This window comes from Ranitomeya imitator, chromosome 4, assembly GCF_032444005.1.
Source record: "Ranitomeya imitator isolate aRanImi1 chromosome 4, aRanImi1.pri, whole genome shotgun sequence".
In the NCBI taxonomy this organism is placed as follows: Eukaryota; Metazoa; Chordata; class Amphibia; order Anura; family Dendrobatidae; genus Ranitomeya; species Ranitomeya imitator.
Genome location: NC_091285.1, coordinates 624,640,605 through 624,660,491, shown reverse-complemented (window position 1 = coordinate 624,660,491; position 19,887 = coordinate 624,640,605). Strand labels below are relative to the sequence as shown.

At 42.8% G+C, this 19,887-nt stretch overlaps 1 protein-coding gene across 1 annotated transcript in view; it reads right to left on the bottom strand.

Annotated features, from left to right (window-relative positions):
* The window catches only part of LOC138674621 (disintegrin and metalloproteinase domain-containing protein 28-like), a 44,058-nt gene extending 25,274 nt beyond the window's left edge, over positions 1-18,784 (bottom strand). Inside the window, exons 1-4 of the mRNA XM_069762437.1 lie at positions 18,647-18,784; positions 15,297-15,492; positions 14,987-15,089; positions 1,318-1,462 (exon numbers count right to left, since the gene is read on the bottom strand). Coding sequence (XP_069618538.1) covers positions 1,318-1,462; positions 14,987-15,089; positions 15,297-15,492; positions 18,647-18,784 — 582 coding nt within the window. The remainder of the gene's footprint in view (positions 1-1,317; positions 1,463-14,986; positions 15,090-15,296; positions 15,493-18,646) is intronic.
* Positions 18,785-19,887: the final 1,103 nt, after the last annotated feature.

The following is a 19,887-nucleotide window of genomic DNA, read 5'->3' as shown; positions in this document are numbered from 1 at the left end:
GCTTATTAATCAGATTTTTATTTTTGAAGGATAATACCAGACTTGTGTGTGTTTTAGGGCGAGTTTCGTTTGTCAAGTTGTGTGTGTTGAGTTGCGTGTGGCGACATGCATGTAGCGACTTTTGTGAGATGAGTTTTGTGTGGGGACATGCGTGTAGCAACTTTTTGTGTGTCGAGTTGCATGTGACAGGTTAGTGTAGCAAGTTGTGTGCAGAAAGTTTTGCACATGCTAAGTTTTGCGTGTGGCGAGTTTTGTGTGTGGTGCCTTTTGAGTATGTGCAAGTTTTGTGTGAGGCAACTTTTGCATGTGTTGCAACTTTTGTGCATGTGGCAATTTTTCCGCGTGTGCAAGTTTTGCGTGTGGCGAGTTTTCCATGAGGTGAGTTTTGCACTTGTGGCGAGTTTTGCGTGAGCCTAGTTTTTGCATGTGGCGAGTTTTGAGCGGCGACTTTTGTGTTTTGACTTTTATGTGGCGAGGTTGGTGTATGTGTGGTGAAATGTGTGCTGAGGGTAATATGTGTTCAAGCACGTGGTAGTGTGTGGTGCATTTTGTGTGTGTGTTCATATCCCCGTGTGTGGTGAGTATCCCATGTCGGGGCCCCACCTTAGCAACTGTATGGTATATACTCTTTGGCGCCATCGCTCTCATTCTTTAAGTCCCCCTTGTTCACATCTGGCAGCTGTCAATTTGCCTCCAACACTTTTCCTTTCACTTTTCCCCATTATGTAGATAGGGGCAAAATTGTTTGGTGAATTGGAAATCGCGGGGTTAAAATTTCACCTCACAACATAGCCTATGACGCTCTCGGGGTCCAGACGTGTGACTGTGCAAAATTTTGTGGCTGTAGCTGTGACGCCTCCAACACTTTTCCTTTCACTTTTTCCCCATTATGTAGATAGGGGCAAAATTGTTTGGTGAATTGGAAAGCACGGGGTTAAAATTTCACCTCACAACATAGCCTATGACGCTCTCGGGGTCCAGACGTGCGACTGTGCAAAATTTTGTGGCTGTAGCTGCGACGGTGCAGATGCCAATCCCGGACATACACACATACACACACACATACACACATTCAGCTTTATATATTAGATTTAGGTGGCTATTGAGGTGTGCACAGCTACAAAACCGTAATAACTAACATAATATACAGTTTTCACAGCAGAGCGCGGCGTGGCACAGACAGGTGCTTCGCTGTTTTCCATATATTTAGACAACTAATGAGGTGTGCACAGCTACAAAACCCTAATAACTAACAGTATATACTGTTCTGTATGACTGCTTCTTCCTGAGCAGGCAGATAAGCAGAGGTGTACTTACATTTGTAGCATTGCACTTTGTCCCTTCAGCCACGATTCCTTTATTAAATACAAAAGTTTTGCATTGGGCAAAGCTAATAATGTAGCCTGGGAGGTGAGGAGTTTTAGTAACGCCACTACAATACAGAAGTCCACACTTTACATCCCTGTAAGAAACAACAAAATAAATTTATTAATGGCTTTGTAAAAGTTTTATTTGCTTACTAAAATTACTGACAGATGTGCAGCTTTTAATAAAATTTGTTACAATGACATTAAACTTATGTTTTAGACTGTTTCATGAAACGCCAGTGCCAATACCGCATAGTCATAGGCTCTACAAAGGATGAGGAATCTACAGATCACAGAGTATTATATAGAGATACAGCACAGCCCGATTCTGATATCTGACCACTGAGCAAGGAAGACCAAAGAGGAAATCTCTTGTCAATAAATAGTTACAGTTGTGGCCAAAAGTATTGACACCCTGCAATTCTGTCAGATAATACTCAGTTTCTTCCTGAAAATGATTGCAATCACAAATTCTTTGGTATTATTATATTTATTTAATTTTTCTTAAATGAAAAAACACAAAATAGAATGAATCAAAAAGCAAAACATTGATCATTTCACACAAAACTCCAAAAATGGGCCAGACAAAAGTATTGGCACCCTCAGCCTAATACTTGGTTGCACAACCTTTAGCCAAAATAACTGCGACCAACCGCTTCCGGTAACCATCAATGAGTTTCTTACAATGCTCTGCTGGAATTTTAGACCATTGTTCTTTGGCAAACTGCTCCAGGTCCCTGATATTTGAAGGGGGCCTTCTCCAAACTGCCATTTTTAGATCTCTCCACAGGTATTCTATGGGATTCAGGTCTGGACTCATTGCTGGCCACCTTAGAAGTCTCTAGTGCTTTCTCTCAAACCATTTTCTAGTGCTTTTTGACGTGTGTTTTGGGTCATTGTCCTCCTGGAAGACCCATGACCTCTGAGGGACACCCAGTTTTCTCACACTGGGCCCTACATTATGCTGCAAAATTTGTTGGTAGTCTTCAGACTTCATAATGCCATGCACTCGGTCAAGCAGTCCAGTGCCAGAGGCAGCAAAGCAACCCCAAAACATCAGGGAACCTCCACCATGTTTGACTGTAGGGACCGTGTTCTTTTCTTTGAATGCCTCTTTTTTTCTCCTGTAAACTCTATGTTGATGCCTTTGCCCAAAAAGCTCTACTTTTGTCTCATCTGACCAGAGAACATTCTTCAAAACGTTTTAGGCTTTTTCGGGTAAGTTTTGGCAAACTCCAGCCTGGCTTTTTTATGTCTTGGGGTAAGAAGTGGGGTCTTCCTGGGTCTTCTACCATACAGTCCCTTTTCATTCAGATGCTGACGGATAGTACGGGTTGACACTGTTGTACCCTCGGCCTGCAGGGCAGCTTGAACTTGTTTGAATGTTAGTCGAGGATCTTTATCCAACATCCGCACAATCTTGCGTTGAAATCTCTTGTCAATTTTTCTTTTCCATTCACATCTAGGGAGGTTAGCCACAGTGCCATGGGCTTTAAACTTCTTGATGACACTGCGCACGGTAGACACAGGAACATTCAGGTCTTTGGAGATGGACTTGTAGCCTTGAAATTGCTCATGCTTCCTCACAATTTGGTTTCTCAAGTCCTCAGACAGTTCTTTGGTCTTCTTTCTTTTCTCCATGCTCAATGTGGTACACACAAGGACACAGGACAGAGGTTGAGTCAACTTTAATCAATGTCAACTGGCTGCAAGTGTGATTTAGTTATTGCCAACACCTGTTAGGTGACACAGGTAAGTTACAGGTGCTGTTAATTACACAAATTAGAGAAGCATCACATGATTTTTCGAACAGTGCCAATACTTTTGTCCACCTCCTTTTTTATGTTTGGTGTGGAATTATATCCAATTTGGCTTTAGGACAATTCTTTTTGTGTTTTTTCATTTAAAGGGAACCTGTCACCCTGAAAATCGCGGGTGAGGTAAGCCCACCGGCATCAGGGGCTTATCTGTAGCATTCTGTAATGCTGTAGATAAGCCCCCGATGTTACCTGAAAGAGGAGAAAAAGACGTTAGATTATACTCACCCAGGGGCGGTCCCGCTGCTGGTCAGGTCGGATGGGCGTCTCCGGTCCGCTGCGGCGCCTCCCATCTTCATTACAAGACTTCCTCTTCTGATCTTCAGCCACGGCTCCGGCGCAGGCGTACTTTGCTCTGCCCTGTTGAGGGCAGACAAAGTACTGCAGTGCGCAGGCGCTGGGCCTCTGACCTTTCCGGCGCCTGCGCACTGCAGTACTATCCTCTGTCCTCAAGAGGGCAGAGCAAAGTACGCCTGCGCCGGAGCCGTGGCTGAAGATCAGAAGAGGACGTCTTGTAATGAAGATGGGAGGCGCCGCAGCGGACCGGAGACGCCCATCCGACCTGACCAGCAGCGGGACCGCCCCTGGGTGAGTATAATATAACGTCTTTTTCTCCTCTTTCAGGTAACATCGGGGGCTTATCTACAGCATTACAGAATGCTGTAGATAAGCCCCTGATGCCGGTGGGCTTACCTCACCCGCGATTTTCGGGGTGACAGGTTCCCTTTAAGACAAATTAAATGAAGATAATAATAACAAAGAATTTGTGTTTGCAATCATTTTCAGGAAGAAACTGAGTATTATCTGACAGAATGGCAAGGGTGTCAATACTTTTGGCCACAACTGTATCATAATACAGGTATGCAAAACTTGGGTTTATGAAAATTATTTCTAATTCAATTACTAACTCCTATGTTTTCTTATGCCTTGATTTTAAAAAACCCCAAAAACCTCTATTTTTAACCATCATGTATGGATTTTGCACAAAACGCTGGTAAAACTACGTATAAGCGAGATGAACAATAACATTTTTTATTAAAATGTGCACAATATTATATATAAAAATATATTGAAAATTAATTCTGCAATTTTATTGGAAATAAAATTCTGGCGCCTTTTCCTTTTCTCTTCAAAGCGTTTCTTGATACCTTTTCTCTTATAGTAGACCTAACAATCTTATTTGTGAAGTATCCAGCAGTAGTCCCCCATCATGTTCTCATTCCATCTCAATGATTTCCTGATTTAAGATTTATCTTTGCTCTTCGCTAACAGCACCAAGGTTTTCATGAAAGTAGGCCAAACAGGAATGTAAAAAATGTAACTTCAAATGCATCACACAACCCAAGGCTTTGAAACATTTCAGAATGTTCTCCACAATGGATTTAAATGTTGAATCTTTGCTATAACCTAAAAATTTCTTCATGACTTCTTTAAAAGAATCCCAAGTCTTTTTCTCAACAGCTTTCATTTTAGTTTCAAACACGTTGTCCTTCATGAGTTTCCAAATATCCAGACTGATAAAAATGCCTTCCTTCAGTTTTGCTTCTGACAATCCCTGCTTGGTACACAGGTACTTAAAAGTCTCTCCTTCGTTCGGTAGAGCTTTCACAAACTCTTTTTTGCTCCAGTGATGAGTCCTATGCCAGATTTCCCATTCCCACAAAAAGCACGCATAAGCCGTGTATCCTCCTTGCTGCCCAAGGAGCAAAGAGAGCGCTTTCAGATCACCACAAATTGACCATACTTGATACCTGTAGTTAAGTTTTTTGAAAATAAAGTCTAAATTCTGTGGTAGATTGGCTCATTCGGCTGCTAACATAGGTAGACACAGGTAGAACAAGCAAAATAAACACAGCCTTTTTTGCATAGCTGGAAAACCAAAAATAACATATAGCACAGTCTATGTGGCAGGGAGGATCCACCCGCTCAAGGTAAACAACAATGTTCAGCTTTCTTTCACATAAACACCGGTCTAGAGCTTTCATCTACATGCACATCGAATACTGAATTATTCAGAAGGCTGACTATTTACCTTCTAAACCACACCATTGGGATGGAGATATGGTGAACAGCCTCCCACCCACTCTTCAGTTGTTCACTAAACCTAGCCCTTAAAGGGAACCTGTCACCTGAATTTGGCCGGACTGGTTTTCGGTCATATGGGCGGAGTTTTCGGGTGTTTGATTCACCCTTTCCTTACCCGCTGGCTGCATGCTGGCCGCAATATTGGATTGAAGTTCATTCTCTGTCCTCTGTAGTACACGCCTGCGCAAGGCAATTTTGCCTTGGGCATGCGCAGTATGTTTTACCCAACTGCGGGCAAAGCCGAAAAGCATTAGTGCGCATGCGGCGGCGCACTATGTCCCGGAACACAGCAAAATACTTCCTGGACATAGTGCGCCGGCGCACGCGCATTAATGCTTTTCGGCTTTGCCCGCAGTTGGGCAAAGCATACTTCGCATGTGCAAGGCAAGAGTGCCTTGCGCAGGCGTGTACTACGGAGGACAGAGAATGAACTTCAATCCAATATTGCGGCCAGCATGCAGCTAGGTGAAGAAATGGTGAAGCAAACACCCGAAAACTGCGCCCATATGACTGAAAACCGGTCCCGCCAAATTCAGGTGACAGGTTCCCTTTAACATGGCAGATAAACCCCTCTCAGCACTTAGTGTGCTGGAACATTTTTCTAGGTTCATATGACTGAAGCTAACAACCTCAGTGATACATATCTCCCCTCCAGTACTTTGCCAGTGACTTTGTCACATATTCCCCCCTCACCCTCTCACCAAAGCCAGGGGTTTTGGCATCTTCAGTCACAAGGGATCTCTAGTCAGGACATCTGTGTTACTGGATAGCTTCCTGGGCCTGTGCTCCACAAGAAAGCTGAAGTCCTAGAGCACTAGAAACCACCTTATCACCAGGGCATTTTTCCCCATCGTTTCCCTCATCCATCTCAGGGGTGCATGATCTGTCACTAGCCTGAACTTCCTTATTAACAGGTAGTACCTTAGCCTGTCAACTGCCAATTTAAAAGCCAAGCATTCTTTCTTTATGATGGCTTAGCTATTTCCACAGGAGGAGAGTTTCCTACTTAGATATAGGATTGGATGTTATTCACCATTTATCTCCTGGGACAACATGGCTCCCAATTTTACCTCAGAGGCGTCCGTCTGGACCACAAACTCCCTAATGAAGTCAGGCTCTACGAAGACTGGCTGTTTACACAGGGCAAGTTGAACTCCTGGAACGTCATCTACGCTTCAGAAGAGCACTTGACATCGATGACTCCGTGCCCATAAGAAGGTCAGATAGGGGTGCGGTTATCATGGTGACTTTTGGGATAAAGCGACAATAGTATCCCATAATTCTCAGAACCACCCTTGTTATGATCTGGTGACCTTGGAGCAGCATGAGAACTTTCACTGGAGAAGGTGGCCACTATACTGACCGCAATCCTGAACTTAACACCGCGACTATAAGTAGCCGTGGAGTGTACCTAACACACCTAGACACCTCGTCACAGCCGGAGGACTAAATACCCCTAAAGATGGAAATAGGAATACTATCTTGCCTCAGAGCAGATCCCCAAAGGATAGACAGCCCCCCACAAATATTGGCGGTGAGTCGGAGAGGAAAAAACATACACAGGCAGAAAAACAGGATTTAGCACAGGAGGCCACTCTAGCTAGATAGGACAGGATAGGACAGAGTTCTGTGCGGTCAGTATTAAAACCCTTCAAAAATATCCACAGCAGAATATATAAAAACTTCCTACATCTAACTAAAGATGTAGGAGCGTATATCTGCAACTCAGTGAATCCTACAATCAGAGCAGGAATACAAACAAAAACAAGCACACAGCAGTGTGCCACAGAGACAAAAACCAAACACTTATCTTTGCTGAATTTGGCAGCAAGCAGGAGAAGCCAGAAAGTGATCCAACACTTCACAAGGAACATTGACAACTGGCAAGGGCTAATGAATCCTGCACACCTAAATATCCCAGTCAGAATTGTAATCAGCAGATACACCTGGCCAGGACTGCGACTCAGAGACAACTGCATTCCCACCTACAACCACTGGAGGGAACCCAAGAGCAGAATTCACAACAGTACCCCCCCCCCTTGAGGAGGGGTCACCGAACCCTCACCACGGCCCCCAGGACGATCAGGACGAGCCAGATGAAAAGCACGGACCAAATCAGCAGCGTGGACATCAGAGGCAAAAACCCAAGAATTATCCTCCTGGCCATAACCCTTCCATTTGACCAGGTACTGAAGCTTCCGCCTCGAAAAACGGGAATCCAAAATCTTCTCAACAACATATTCCAACTCCCCATCAACCAACACAGGGGCCTGAGGATCAACAGAGGGAACAACGGGCTCCACATATTTCCGCAACAAAGATCTATGGAAGACATTATGGATAACAAAAGAGGCGGAAGCGCCAGTCGAAAAGACACCGGATTAATAATCTCAGAAATCTTATAAGGACCAATAAACCGAGGCTTAAACTTAGGAGAAGAAACCTTCATAGGAACATGATGGGAAGACAACCAGACCAGATCCCCAACCCGAAGCCGGGAACCAACACACCAACGATGATTAGCAAAACATTGAGCCTCCTCTTGAGACAACACCAACTTGTCCACCACATGAGCCCAAATCTGCTGCAACCTGCCCACCACAGAATCCACACCAGGACAGTCAGAAGGCTCAACCTGCCCAGAAGAAAAACGAGGATGAAAACCAAAATTACAAAAGAAAGGCGAAACCAAGGTAGCAGAACTAGCCCAATTATTAAGGGCAAACTCGGCCAATGGCAAGAAAGCCACCCAATCATCCTGATCAGCAGACACAAAGCATCTCAAATAAGTCTCCAAGGTCTGATTAGTTCGCTCGGTCTGGCCATTTGTCTGAGAATGAAATGCAGAAGAAAAAGACAAATCAATGCCCAGCCTAGCACAAAAGGCCCGCCAAAACCTAGAAACAAACTGGGAACCTCTGTCGGACACAATATTTTCCGGAATACCATGCAAACGAACCACATGCTGAAAAAACAACGGAACCAAATCTGAAGAGGAAGGCAATTTAGGCAAAGGCACCAAATGAACCATCTTAGAGAACCGGTCACAAACAACCCAGATAACAGACATCTTCTGGGAGACTGGAAGATCAGAAATAAAATCCATCGAAATATGCGTCCAGGGCCTCTCAGGGACTGGTAATGGCAAAAGCAACCCACTAGCACGGGAACAACAAGGCTTGGCCCGCGCACAAGTCCCACAGGACTGCACAAAAGAACGCACATCACGCGACAATGAAGGCCACCAAAAGGACCTACCAACCAAATCTCTGGTACCAAAAATGCCAGGATGACCAGCCAACACGGAACAGTGAACCTCAGAAATCACTCTACTAGTCCATCTGTCAGGAACAAACAGTTTCCCCAGAGGACAGCGGTCAGGTTTGTCAGCCTGAAATTCCTGAAGAACCCGTCGTAAATCAGGGGAAATGGCAGAAAGGACCACCCCCTCTTTCAGAACACCGACCGGCTCTAAGACCTCAGGAGAATCAGGCAAAAAACTCCTAGAGAGGGCATCAGCCTTAATATTCTTAGAACCCGGAAGGTACGAGACCACAAAATCAAAACAGGAAAAAAACAAGGACCATCGAGCCTGTCTAGGATTCAGCCGTTTAGCAGACTCGAGGTAAATCAAATTCTAATGATCGGTCAAGACCACAATACGGTGCTTAGCTCCCTCAAGCCAATGTCGCCACTCCTCAAACGCCCACTTCATAGCCAACAACTCCCGATTGCCGACATCATAATTGCGTTCAGCAGGCGAAAACTTATGGGAAAAGAAGGCACACGGTTTCATCAAGGAACCAACAGGATCCCTCTGAGACAAAACGGCCCCTGCCCCAATCTCAGAAGCGTCAACCTCAACCTGAAACGGAAGAGAAACATCCGGTTGGCGCAACACTAGAGCAGAAGTAAATCGACGTTTAAGCTCCTGAAAGGCAGAGACAGCCGCAGGGCACCAATTCGCCACATAAGCGCCTTTCTTCGTCAAATCGGTCAAGGGTTTAACCACGCCTGAAAAATTAGCAATGAAACGGCGATAAAAATTTGCAAAACCCAAAAATTTCTGAAGGCTCTTCACGGATGTGGGCTGAATCCAATCATGAATGGCCTGAACCTTAACCGGATCCATCTCTATAGACGAGGGAGAAAAAATAAAGCCCAAAAAAGAAACCTTCTGCACCCCAAAGAGACACTTAGACCCTTTCACAAACAAAGCATTGTCACGGAGGATCTGAAATACCATCCTGACCTGTTGCACATGAGACTCCCAATCATCGGAAAAAATCAAAATATCGTCCAAATATACAATCAAGAATTTATCAAGATAAGTCCGGAAGATATCATGCATGAAGGACTGAAAAACAGATGGAGCATTAGAGAGTCCGAATGGCATCACAAGGTATTCAAAATGGCCTTTGGGCGTGTTAAACGCAGTTTTCCATTCATCACCCTGCTTAATACGAACAAGATTATATGCCCCTCGAAGGTCAATCTTCGTAAACCAACTAGCTCCCTTAATCCTAGCAAACAAATCGGAAAGCAAAGGTAAAGGGTATTGAAACTTGACCGTGATTTTATTCAAGAGGCGATAATCTATACAGGGTCTCAAGGAACCATCTTTTTTAGCAACAAAAAGGAACCCCGCTCCCAACGGTGAAGAAGATGGTCGAATATGCCCTTTCTCCAAAGACTCCTTAATATAGCTCCGCATGGCGGTATGTTCAGGCACAGACAGGTTGAAAAGTCGACCCTTAGGAAACTTATAGCCTGGAATCAAGTCAATAGCACAATCGCAGTCCCTGTGCGGTGGAAGGAAACTGGACTTGGGCTCATCGAATACATCCTGAAAATCAGACAAAAACTCTGGAATTTCAGAAGAGGAAGAAGAGGAGATTGACATCAAAGGAACATCATTATGAACCCCCTGACAACCCCAACTAGTCACAGACATGGACTTCCAATCCAACACAGGATTATGTACCTGCAACCACGGAAAACCCAGCACGATAGCATCATGCAAGTTATGCAACACCAGAAATCGACAATCTTCCTGATGGGCTGGCGCCATGCGCATGGTTACCTGTGTCCAAAACTGGGGCTTATTTTTAGCCAAGGGTGTAGCATCAATGCCCCTTAAAGGAATAGGGTTCTGCAAAGGCTGCAAGGGAAAACCACAACGCTTGGCAAACTCAAAATCCATTAAATTCAAGGCGGCGCCTGAATCCACAAACGCCATGACAGAAAATGATGACAATGAGCAGATCAAGGACACATATAACAAAAATTTAGGTTGTACAGTACTGATGGTAATTGAACTGGCGATCCTCTTTGTTCGCTTAGGGCAGACAGAAATGACATGAGAAGCATCGCCACAATAATAACACAACCTATTTTGACGTCTGAAACCTTGTCGTTCCGTTCTAGACAGAATTCTATCACACTGCATAGGCTCAGGAATTTGCTCTGAGGATAACGCCACAGCGCGCGCAGTTCTGCGCTCCCGCAAGCGTCGGTCAATCTGAATGGCCAGAGACATAGAATCACTCAGACCGGAAGGCGTGGGAAACCCCACCATAACATCTTTAACGGATTCAGAAAGCCCCCTTCTGAAAATTGCCGCCAAAGCATCATTATTCCATTTAGTCAACACAGACCATTTTCTGAAATTCTGACAATACAATTCTGCCGCCTCTTGACCCTGAGACAGGGCCAACAAGGTCTTCTCAGCTTGATCCACAGAAATAGGTTCATCATATAATAATCCCAAAGCCTGAAAAAATGAGTCAATATTAAGCAAAGCCGGATTCCCAGATTCCAGGGAAAACGCCCAATCCTGCGGGTCGCCACGCAGCAGGGAGATTACGATTTTTACCTGCTGAATGGAATCACCAGAGGATCGAGGTTTCAGAGCAAGAAACAGTTTACAGTTGTTTTTGAAACTCAAAAATTTAGACCTGTCACCAGAAAACAAATCAGGAGTAGGAATCTTCGGTTCTAAAGCAGGAGTCTGAACAATATAATCAGAAATACCCTGCACCCTAGCAGCAAGCTGGTCTACACGAGAAGCTAATTCCTGAACATTCATGCTTGCACCAGGCTCCTCAGCCACCCAGATATTAAGAGGGAAGAGAACACAAAACAGACTGGAGAAAAAAAATGGCTCAAGAGCTTCCTTCCCTTCTTCTGAGATGCATTTAACTCATTGTTGGCCAGTTGTACTGTTATGATCCGGTGACCTTGGAGCAGCATGAGAACTTTCACTGGAGAAGGTGGCCACTATACTGACCGCAATCCTGAACTTAACACCACGACTATAAGTAGCCGTGGAGTGTACCTAACACACCTAGACACCTCGTCACAGCCGGAGGACTAAATACCCCTAAAGATGGAAATAGGAATACTATCTTGCCTCAGAGCAGATCCCCAAAGGATAGACAGCCCCCCACAAATATTGGCGGTGAGTCGGAGAGGAAAAAACATACACAGGCAGAAAAACAGGATTTAGCACAGGAGGCCACTCTAGCTAGATAGGACAGGATAGGACAGAGTTCTGTGCGGTCAGTATTAAAACCCTTCAAAAATATCCACAGCAGAATATACAAAAACTTCCTACATCTAACTAAAGATGTAGGAGCGTATATCTGCAACTCCAGTGAATCCTACAATCAGAGCAGGAATACAAACAAAAACAAGCACACAGCAGTGTGCCACAGAGACAAAAACCAAACACTTATCTTTGCTGAATTTGGCAGCAAGCAGGAGAAGCTAATGAATCCTGCACACCTAAATATCCCAGTCAGAATTGTAATCAGCAGATACACCTGGCCAGGACTGCGACTCAGAGACAACTGCATTCCCACCTACAACCACTGGAGGGAACCCAAGAGCAGAATTCACAACACACCCTGACCTGTTTCTTGGAGATCAGTTGCAAACAGTCCACCTTTATTTTGCCCTTTCCTACAACATAGCCCAAGTGTTTTGCCTTTTCCTACAGCATAGCCCAAGTATCTTTCCTCTTCTTTCCCCATGGCGCATTTCTTTGGGATTATGGTAATCCCTGCTTCCCTCATCGCACCTATTACCACCTGAACTCCTGCAGATGACTTCTCCAATCCAGGTTGAAGATCACAATATCATACAGGTAAGCTGTGGCATACTTTTTTGTGAGGGGCTAAGATCTGGTCCATGGCCCTCTTTAAGGTAGCTGGCATGCTGGTATATAGATAGCAACCTTCAGGTGTACAGAAGGTTGTCTTTTCCTTGACATTTTGGAACAGGAGGACTTGCCAGTACTCTTTTGTTAGGTCCTGGGTGGTCATGTATCTGGCCTCTAAATGATTTGATCGCCGCGGGGCATTGGATATGCATCAAATTTGGACACCTCATTTAGCTTTCTGTAATTGTTACAACAAATGCCATTCTCCATCAGGCTTCAACACCAGGACAATGGGGCTGGACCAGTCGCTCTTTGACTCCTCGAGGACACCCAGGCTCAACATTTTACTCACCTGCTTCAAAATCAACTTGCAGTGGGCTTCGGGAATTGGATATAGCTTTTCGTTCACCTACATGTGCGGATCTGTCAGTACAGCATAAACCAGTGCAAAGTTCAGAAAAATAAACAAGGCCTCTCTGGTATAACAAGGATCTTACCACTCAGGGTAAATAACAAGGTTCAACCCCTCTTTCACATAAACAGCTCTCTGAAGCTTTCGTCTCCAGGCACACCGAACTCTGAATGATTTAGAAGGCTGACTATTTCTCTCCTAAACCACACCCAGGGGTGGAAATAAGGTGAATAGTCTTCCACCTACTCTTCAGCTCTCACTAAACCTAGCCCTTAACATGGCCGATTAACCCCTCTAAGCACTTAGTGTGCTGGAGTAGTTTCCTAGGTTCATATCACCGAAGCTAACAACCTCTGTGACACACATCTCCCATCCAGTACTTTGCCAGTGACTTTGTCACAATTCTCATAGCTTTCCTTCAAGGGCACAGAGTCTCCACTCGCTCACATTTCACTTAATGTTACATTTTTCCATCAGCCCATTAACATCACTGCAATACACTAAGGCACAGTCTTGAGAAACATATGAAAGTAATTCCTTTTCTCTGCTTCTGTACCATGAAAAAAACATTTCTAACCAATCTAATGACACCAAAATCACCCCAAAAAGACCATGCAAAGGGGTCAAATTATGGTGCAAGAAAATCCTATGGAATCAGTGTTTGTGAAAAAAGCTGTATGTGATGGAATTTTTTGGATATTTTTACTGAGTTCAGTGATCAAAAGTATATAAAAATCATGTCTTACTTTTCAAACAATTTTACTCTTGCAGACCTGTGTAATTTACTGTGAATATTTCATTTACTAATTAAATTCGACATCAGGCATGGAAGACAGGTTTTATTTGAGCATCCCTCTTGTTAACTCTTCCCCATTTTGTACTTAAAGGATATCTATCATCAGAAAATTGCCTATTTAAATCAAGTTTTTGTGTTTAATTTATTTATTTATGTTTCACAATATTTTTTCCCTTATACTAATATAATCTGTATAAAAAAATAAATATGAGAAATCTTGCAATCTTTACACTGGCATGTGGGACTTTTTTAGACTGTAAGTTCCAGTTTTTCAGGAAATGTGCATGAACATTTTCCTCAGATAGACTCCGACCCCATATTTTGATTGATGTATCTAATGAGCATGTGCAAAGTTCCTTGTGAAGGGAGTGGGGATCAGGTACAGCTGTCATATCGGCTATTGTGATTGGTGGATCCTGCGTTATCAGCCATTGTAACACTAACTTTGATGATAAAGAAACTGTTTAAAACTTATCCTGAAAGGACAGTAAGTATAATTCTAAAAAAGCCTTAGAATCCAGTGTGAAAGATTACTATTTTGTGTTTTTAAAAAATAGAATTTTTTTAATACATCTAACTAAAAAACCTGATTTAAACAATAGATCATTTAATTTAAGTGAAACAATATTGGTGTGTGTTTATTAAGGTGTTTTTCAGCCCCCAACCAGTGACGTGATCGCACAATGTAGATTAGTATTTCCCAAACTTCAATCCTCACGGCCCTCAACCCATCATTCATCATACTAAGGAAATCCTGAAAACATGATCTGTTGGGGGCCTTGAAGTTTGGAAAACACTGATCTAGATGTTCCTTTGAAGTCACAGAAGTAACTACTGTATTTTATCACTTGTATTATATACTGTGATGTACCAGTATTGCAGTATATAGTATGAGAAATAAAATGATTGCCTGTTCAAGTTCCCTATGGGATTGTAAGATAGAGTGGAGTGAAAAATAAAAAAACGGCAATGGAGCAAAACACAATGCAAACACCCCGCCCCTCCCCCCCCCAAAAAAAAAACAAAAGAAAAATTATAATTTGATGGCAAGTTTACAAGGGCTAATTATCAATAGTAATCGCTCTTATGCATGCTGGTTTGCCCGACCATCAAGCTTCGTGATGCGGCCTTCTTTTAATAACAGGAAAACTGTTGACAGTTCTTTTCTATCCAAGTCATGCCAAAGTGCTAGTGGGTCATTAGTGAATCATGACCGTGTGGTCAACTACATTGCTCATTTATTTTAATTCTTCATCATATTTTTTCATGCAGTCACTTCACTGTACTGTATTTCCAAACCAAACTAAACAAATCTGTTATTTTACTCCAATCTGATATCATACTCACGCCTTCCCACATGGAACATATCTTTGCCCTTCTTGTCTGCAGTATCCATACATGGCGCCTTGTGTATTCATTGAAAAACAGTCATCACCTCCAGGGATGGCTCCTGAATAAAGAGAAGCTTGAAATGTAACTAAATCTGTGAATATATCATTCATTTTAGTAGTTATATGATGTTATTCTACATCTTGATTACATTTTTGGCACTGCCCTTTACTGTACTCACACTCTTACCAGGGATGTCCTAATAGCTGTGCCATCATCTAAGAAAGTGACAGACTGTAAACTCCAGGCTTCCTCCAACGTTACTCACCTGGACCCCAGATGTCCATACATTGGTTTCTCATTACCGGACATTTTCCCATGTAACAGGCCCCATTTCCGTTCTCACATGGGAAGCCATTTACTTTAAAACTATCCTTTGGACACTCCGGAGACCTCCCATCACACATATCGGTAAGGTCACACTCATCCTTGGCCGGTCTACAAATAGATCCCGCAGGTTTAATCTGTGGGGAAATCATATATAGGAATGATACATACACGGTTACAGATTTGATTATTATTAAAACATTCACCTTTCTGACCCTACTCTACAATCTCATTGCAAGGGATACAAAACAAAACTAATTTTCCCATACAGGGCTGGTCTATGACAAAAAAGCAGCCCTGGAACAAAACCCCACCAACCCATACATATCTATAACAACCCACCCCATGCAAGATGCAATTTGGTTCAGAAAATGTTGCTTTAGTTTGGAAGTTATCACTTGTCTGTGGGATAGGAAATAACTTCTCGATCACTAGTTCACCCAAATGGCAGCATTGCTCACAGACACTTCCTACTTCAACTTGAACCTGTCTCTATCTGCCTAACTACAGGTAGTGATCTTTTCCTAACACTAACCACTCCCACTATGGGCTATTCTCAAACATTAACACCATCCTTACCCTAATGTCACTACCTAACTACAGTCACTAACTATCTTACCTACCTTGTGTCATAACTTAAGTCTTATCCTATATTGTACACTACCAATACTTCCCTTGATGAAGCCACACTCCTGAGTGGCGATACGCTTGGGATCACTGTTATCCTTGTCTGCATATCCTTACAGATCACCAATAGCCTTAATATCTTTTCTCCCTACTTATTTGTGCCACCAGTATATTTTATTTTGCTCTTACTGTATGGGATTGATGTCAAAATATTGTACATACACTTTATTTTATTTTGCATGGTTGCACAGGGCAAATATTTGTATGATCTGTTTTGATATTGTCTATACTCAATGCTGCAATACTGCATGGGCACTTTATTTTGCATTATTGTGCAAAATACATCCTTGCATATTTCAGGTACCCTACTTCTCTACTTACCAATTTTGCTTAGGCTTCTTCAATTTTAACAAATTATAGTGTCTTCTTATATAAAAGAAATATCACTACTTGTAGCATCTAAATATGTACACATTTTGTTGGTGAATTATTACCTATTTGATTAATTAATTTTTTATATCTAAGAGACTGATTGTTGAGACCATGTGAATGTAGTAGATGTGAACAGGATCGACCACAGCTCCATTCAGACGAAGATCTTCAGAGCTCCAGTTCTCATGATCAGTGGGACCCCATGAACAGCGGATAACTTCCAAATGTAAGATAAACATTATCCAGGAGTCATTTATTAATTTGTATTTACATACAGTGCCTTGCGAAAGTATTCGGCTCCCTGGAACTTTTCAACCTTTTCCCACATATCATGCTTCAAACATAAAGATACCAAATGTAATTTTTTGGTGGAACATAATTGTGAAGTTGAACGAAATTTATTGGCTTTTTTAAATGTTTGTGGAAATTCAAAATCTGAAACGTGGGGCGTGCAAAATTATTCGGCCCCTTTAACTTAATACTTTGTTGTGCCACCTTTTGCTGCAATTACAGCTGCAAGTCCCTTGGGGAATGTCTATATCAGTTTTGTACATCGAGAGACTGAAAATCTTGCCCATTCTTCCTTGGCAAACAGCTCGAGCTCAGTGAGGTTTGATGGAGATCATTTGTGAACAGCAGTTTTCAGTTCTTTCCACAGATTCTCAATTGGATTGAGGTCTGGAATTTGACTTGGCCATTCTAACACCTGGATACGTTTATTTGTGAACCATTCCATTGTAGATTTTGCTTTATGTTTGGGATCATTGTCTTCTTGGAAGAAAAATCTCCATCCCAGTCTCAGGTCTTTTGCAGACTCCAACAGGTTTTCTTCAAGAATGGTCCTGTATTTGGCTCCATCCATCTTCCCATCAATTTTAACCATCTTCCCTGTCCTTGCTGAAGAAAAGCAGGCCCAAACTATGATGCTGCCACCACCATGTTTGACAGTGGGGATGGTGTGTTTAGGGTGATGAGCTGTGTTGCCTTTACGCCAAACATATCGTTTGGCATTGTTGCCAAAAAGTTTGATTTTGTTTTCATCTGACCAGAGCACCTTCTTCCACATGTTTGGTGTGTCTCCCAGGTGGCTTGTTGCAAACTTTAAATTACACTTTTTATGGATATCTTTGAGAAATGGCTTTCTTCTTGCCACTCTTCCATAAAGGCCAGATTTGTGCAGTGTACGACTGATTGTTGTCCTATGGACAGACTGTCCCACCTCAGCTGTAGATCTCTGCAGTCCATCCAGAGTGATCATGGGCCTCTTGGCTGCATCTCTGATCAGTCTTCTCCTTGTTTGAGATGAAAGTTTAGAGGGACGGCCAAATCTGGGGACGCCCAGATTTGATTTTCTCTTGGTAGATTTTCAGTGGTATGATACTCCTTCCATTTCAATATGATTGCTTGCACAGTGCTTCTTGTGATGTTTTAAGTTTTAAACAGTATGCGGGACATTTAGAAATACATGCCCCACATGTGCTGATTGTGCTATAAGCTTCTACTCTATCAGCACATGTGGGGCATGTATTTCTAAATGTCCCTCATACTGTTTAATAGGCTCATTTCTTTGCCGCTCTGATAGCGCTGCTTTCTTATCAGCAGACGCTCCTTCTGATATTTGCGGCTTTGAGAGTGTTATACTCACTTCTCTTTGCTCTCTAATAGGCTAATTGGGGCCCCACAGTTAGTTTTTACCCCTTCATTTATATAGGGGCACTTTGTTCTCTGGGGACACCCAGATTTGATTTATTTATCTACATTTATATATTGTCATGTTCTGGTTATATTAGTATTGAGCCATGTTTCACCCATATATGTGCAGCATGTTTGGTGTTTTATTTTCTATACCCTAGGTCGGCCTCTTATATTGATCTATAAAGTTTCAATAATATATGAGTGGTGCATATTTGCCTCCTTGTTATTTGTCATCATACTTTGGGACGTTTGTATATAATTATTCACTATGGGACCAGTGGTGTGCTTATTGTATTTTAACATGTTTTTATTCTTATTGTGTATTCTGTCTTTTTTTCAATCAATTTTTGCACTTTTGTAACTTAATTGTATTTTTGGGTGTGCGCCCTATATGCATAATCTTTTCTCTTACCCTCTTTACATGCTCCCTTGCTACGCATTGAGTGGCACCCCTGACCATAATTGTTGTCTTGAATATTATTGTTTTTTTGCCCAGTTGTGGTGCTCCCTGGCCCAAATCCTTCTCTCAGCCGCTACCTCCCTGAACTCCATTGCATTTGCAGCTATGAAATGTAAATGCAATTGCTGTGTGCACTGCCCGGGACAGGAGCAGACGAGCTGTAATATCCCCTGCTCCACCAGGATCTCCAGCAAGACGCAAGCCACTTCCAACATGTGCCTTGTTGGAGAAGGCACGCGCAGGGGGATGTTGAATAGTGCTGTGTAGTGACATCATCACTCCGTTCACTACTTCACTTCACAGAAGAGGAGGAGGTGGACAAGAGCCGGGATTATGTATAACCATTTTTTTAATTCTTCTATTACAGTGCAGGGCGGCATAAAATGGGAGAAGGGGGTGTCCTGATGGGGGGATAACATGAGGAGAGGGGCTGTGCTGATGGGTAGGAAATCGGGGAAGAGGATGGGCTGTGTTAGTGGGGGGAAAAAATTAGGGGAGGAGCTGTGTTAATGGGGGATAAAATAAAGTGAGAGGTTGTGCTGATGGGGGGGATAAAATGACAGGCTATGTTGAACAGGAAAAGGGGAATAAAATGAGGGTCTGTGCAGATAGGGGAATAAACTGAGGAAATGTGCTAATTGAGGGTAATAATCTGAAGGGTTTTGCAGAGGAGGGGAATAAAATGTGGGGCTGTGCAGATGATGGGAATAATATAAGGGGCTGTACAGAGGAGGGGGGATAAAATGAAGACCTGTGCAGAGGAGAGGGAAGACAATTGGGGGGGGAGAATATCATAATAAGGTATTGTGTAGATGGGGAATAAGCAGAAGGGCTTGCAGATGGAGGAAATAAACTGACAGGCTAATTATCATCATTGTTATCATTGATTGCTCTACTAAGCTTGGTTCTTGTATTCAAGTACTTTTGGTTCTGGTCATGAATGTGTATACTTATAGTGGTCTTGGTGACATATTCATGCACTGAAGGAGGTTCTGGTGATGGAGTCTGGGTCTGTTGATGTATTCATGTACTGATGGTGGATCTAGTGATTCATTCATGTACTAATGGTGGTTATGGTGATGTATTCATGGACAGATGGTGGATCTAGTGATGCATTCATGTACTAATGGTGCTTCTGGTGATGTATTTATGTACTGACTAGATGGTGGCCCGATTCTAATGCATCGGGTATTCTAGAATATGTATGTATATAGCAGCCACATAGTATATAGCACAGGCCACGACATATTCTTGAATACCCGATGCGTTAATACAGGCCACGCAGTATATAACAGTGGACACACAGTATATAACACAG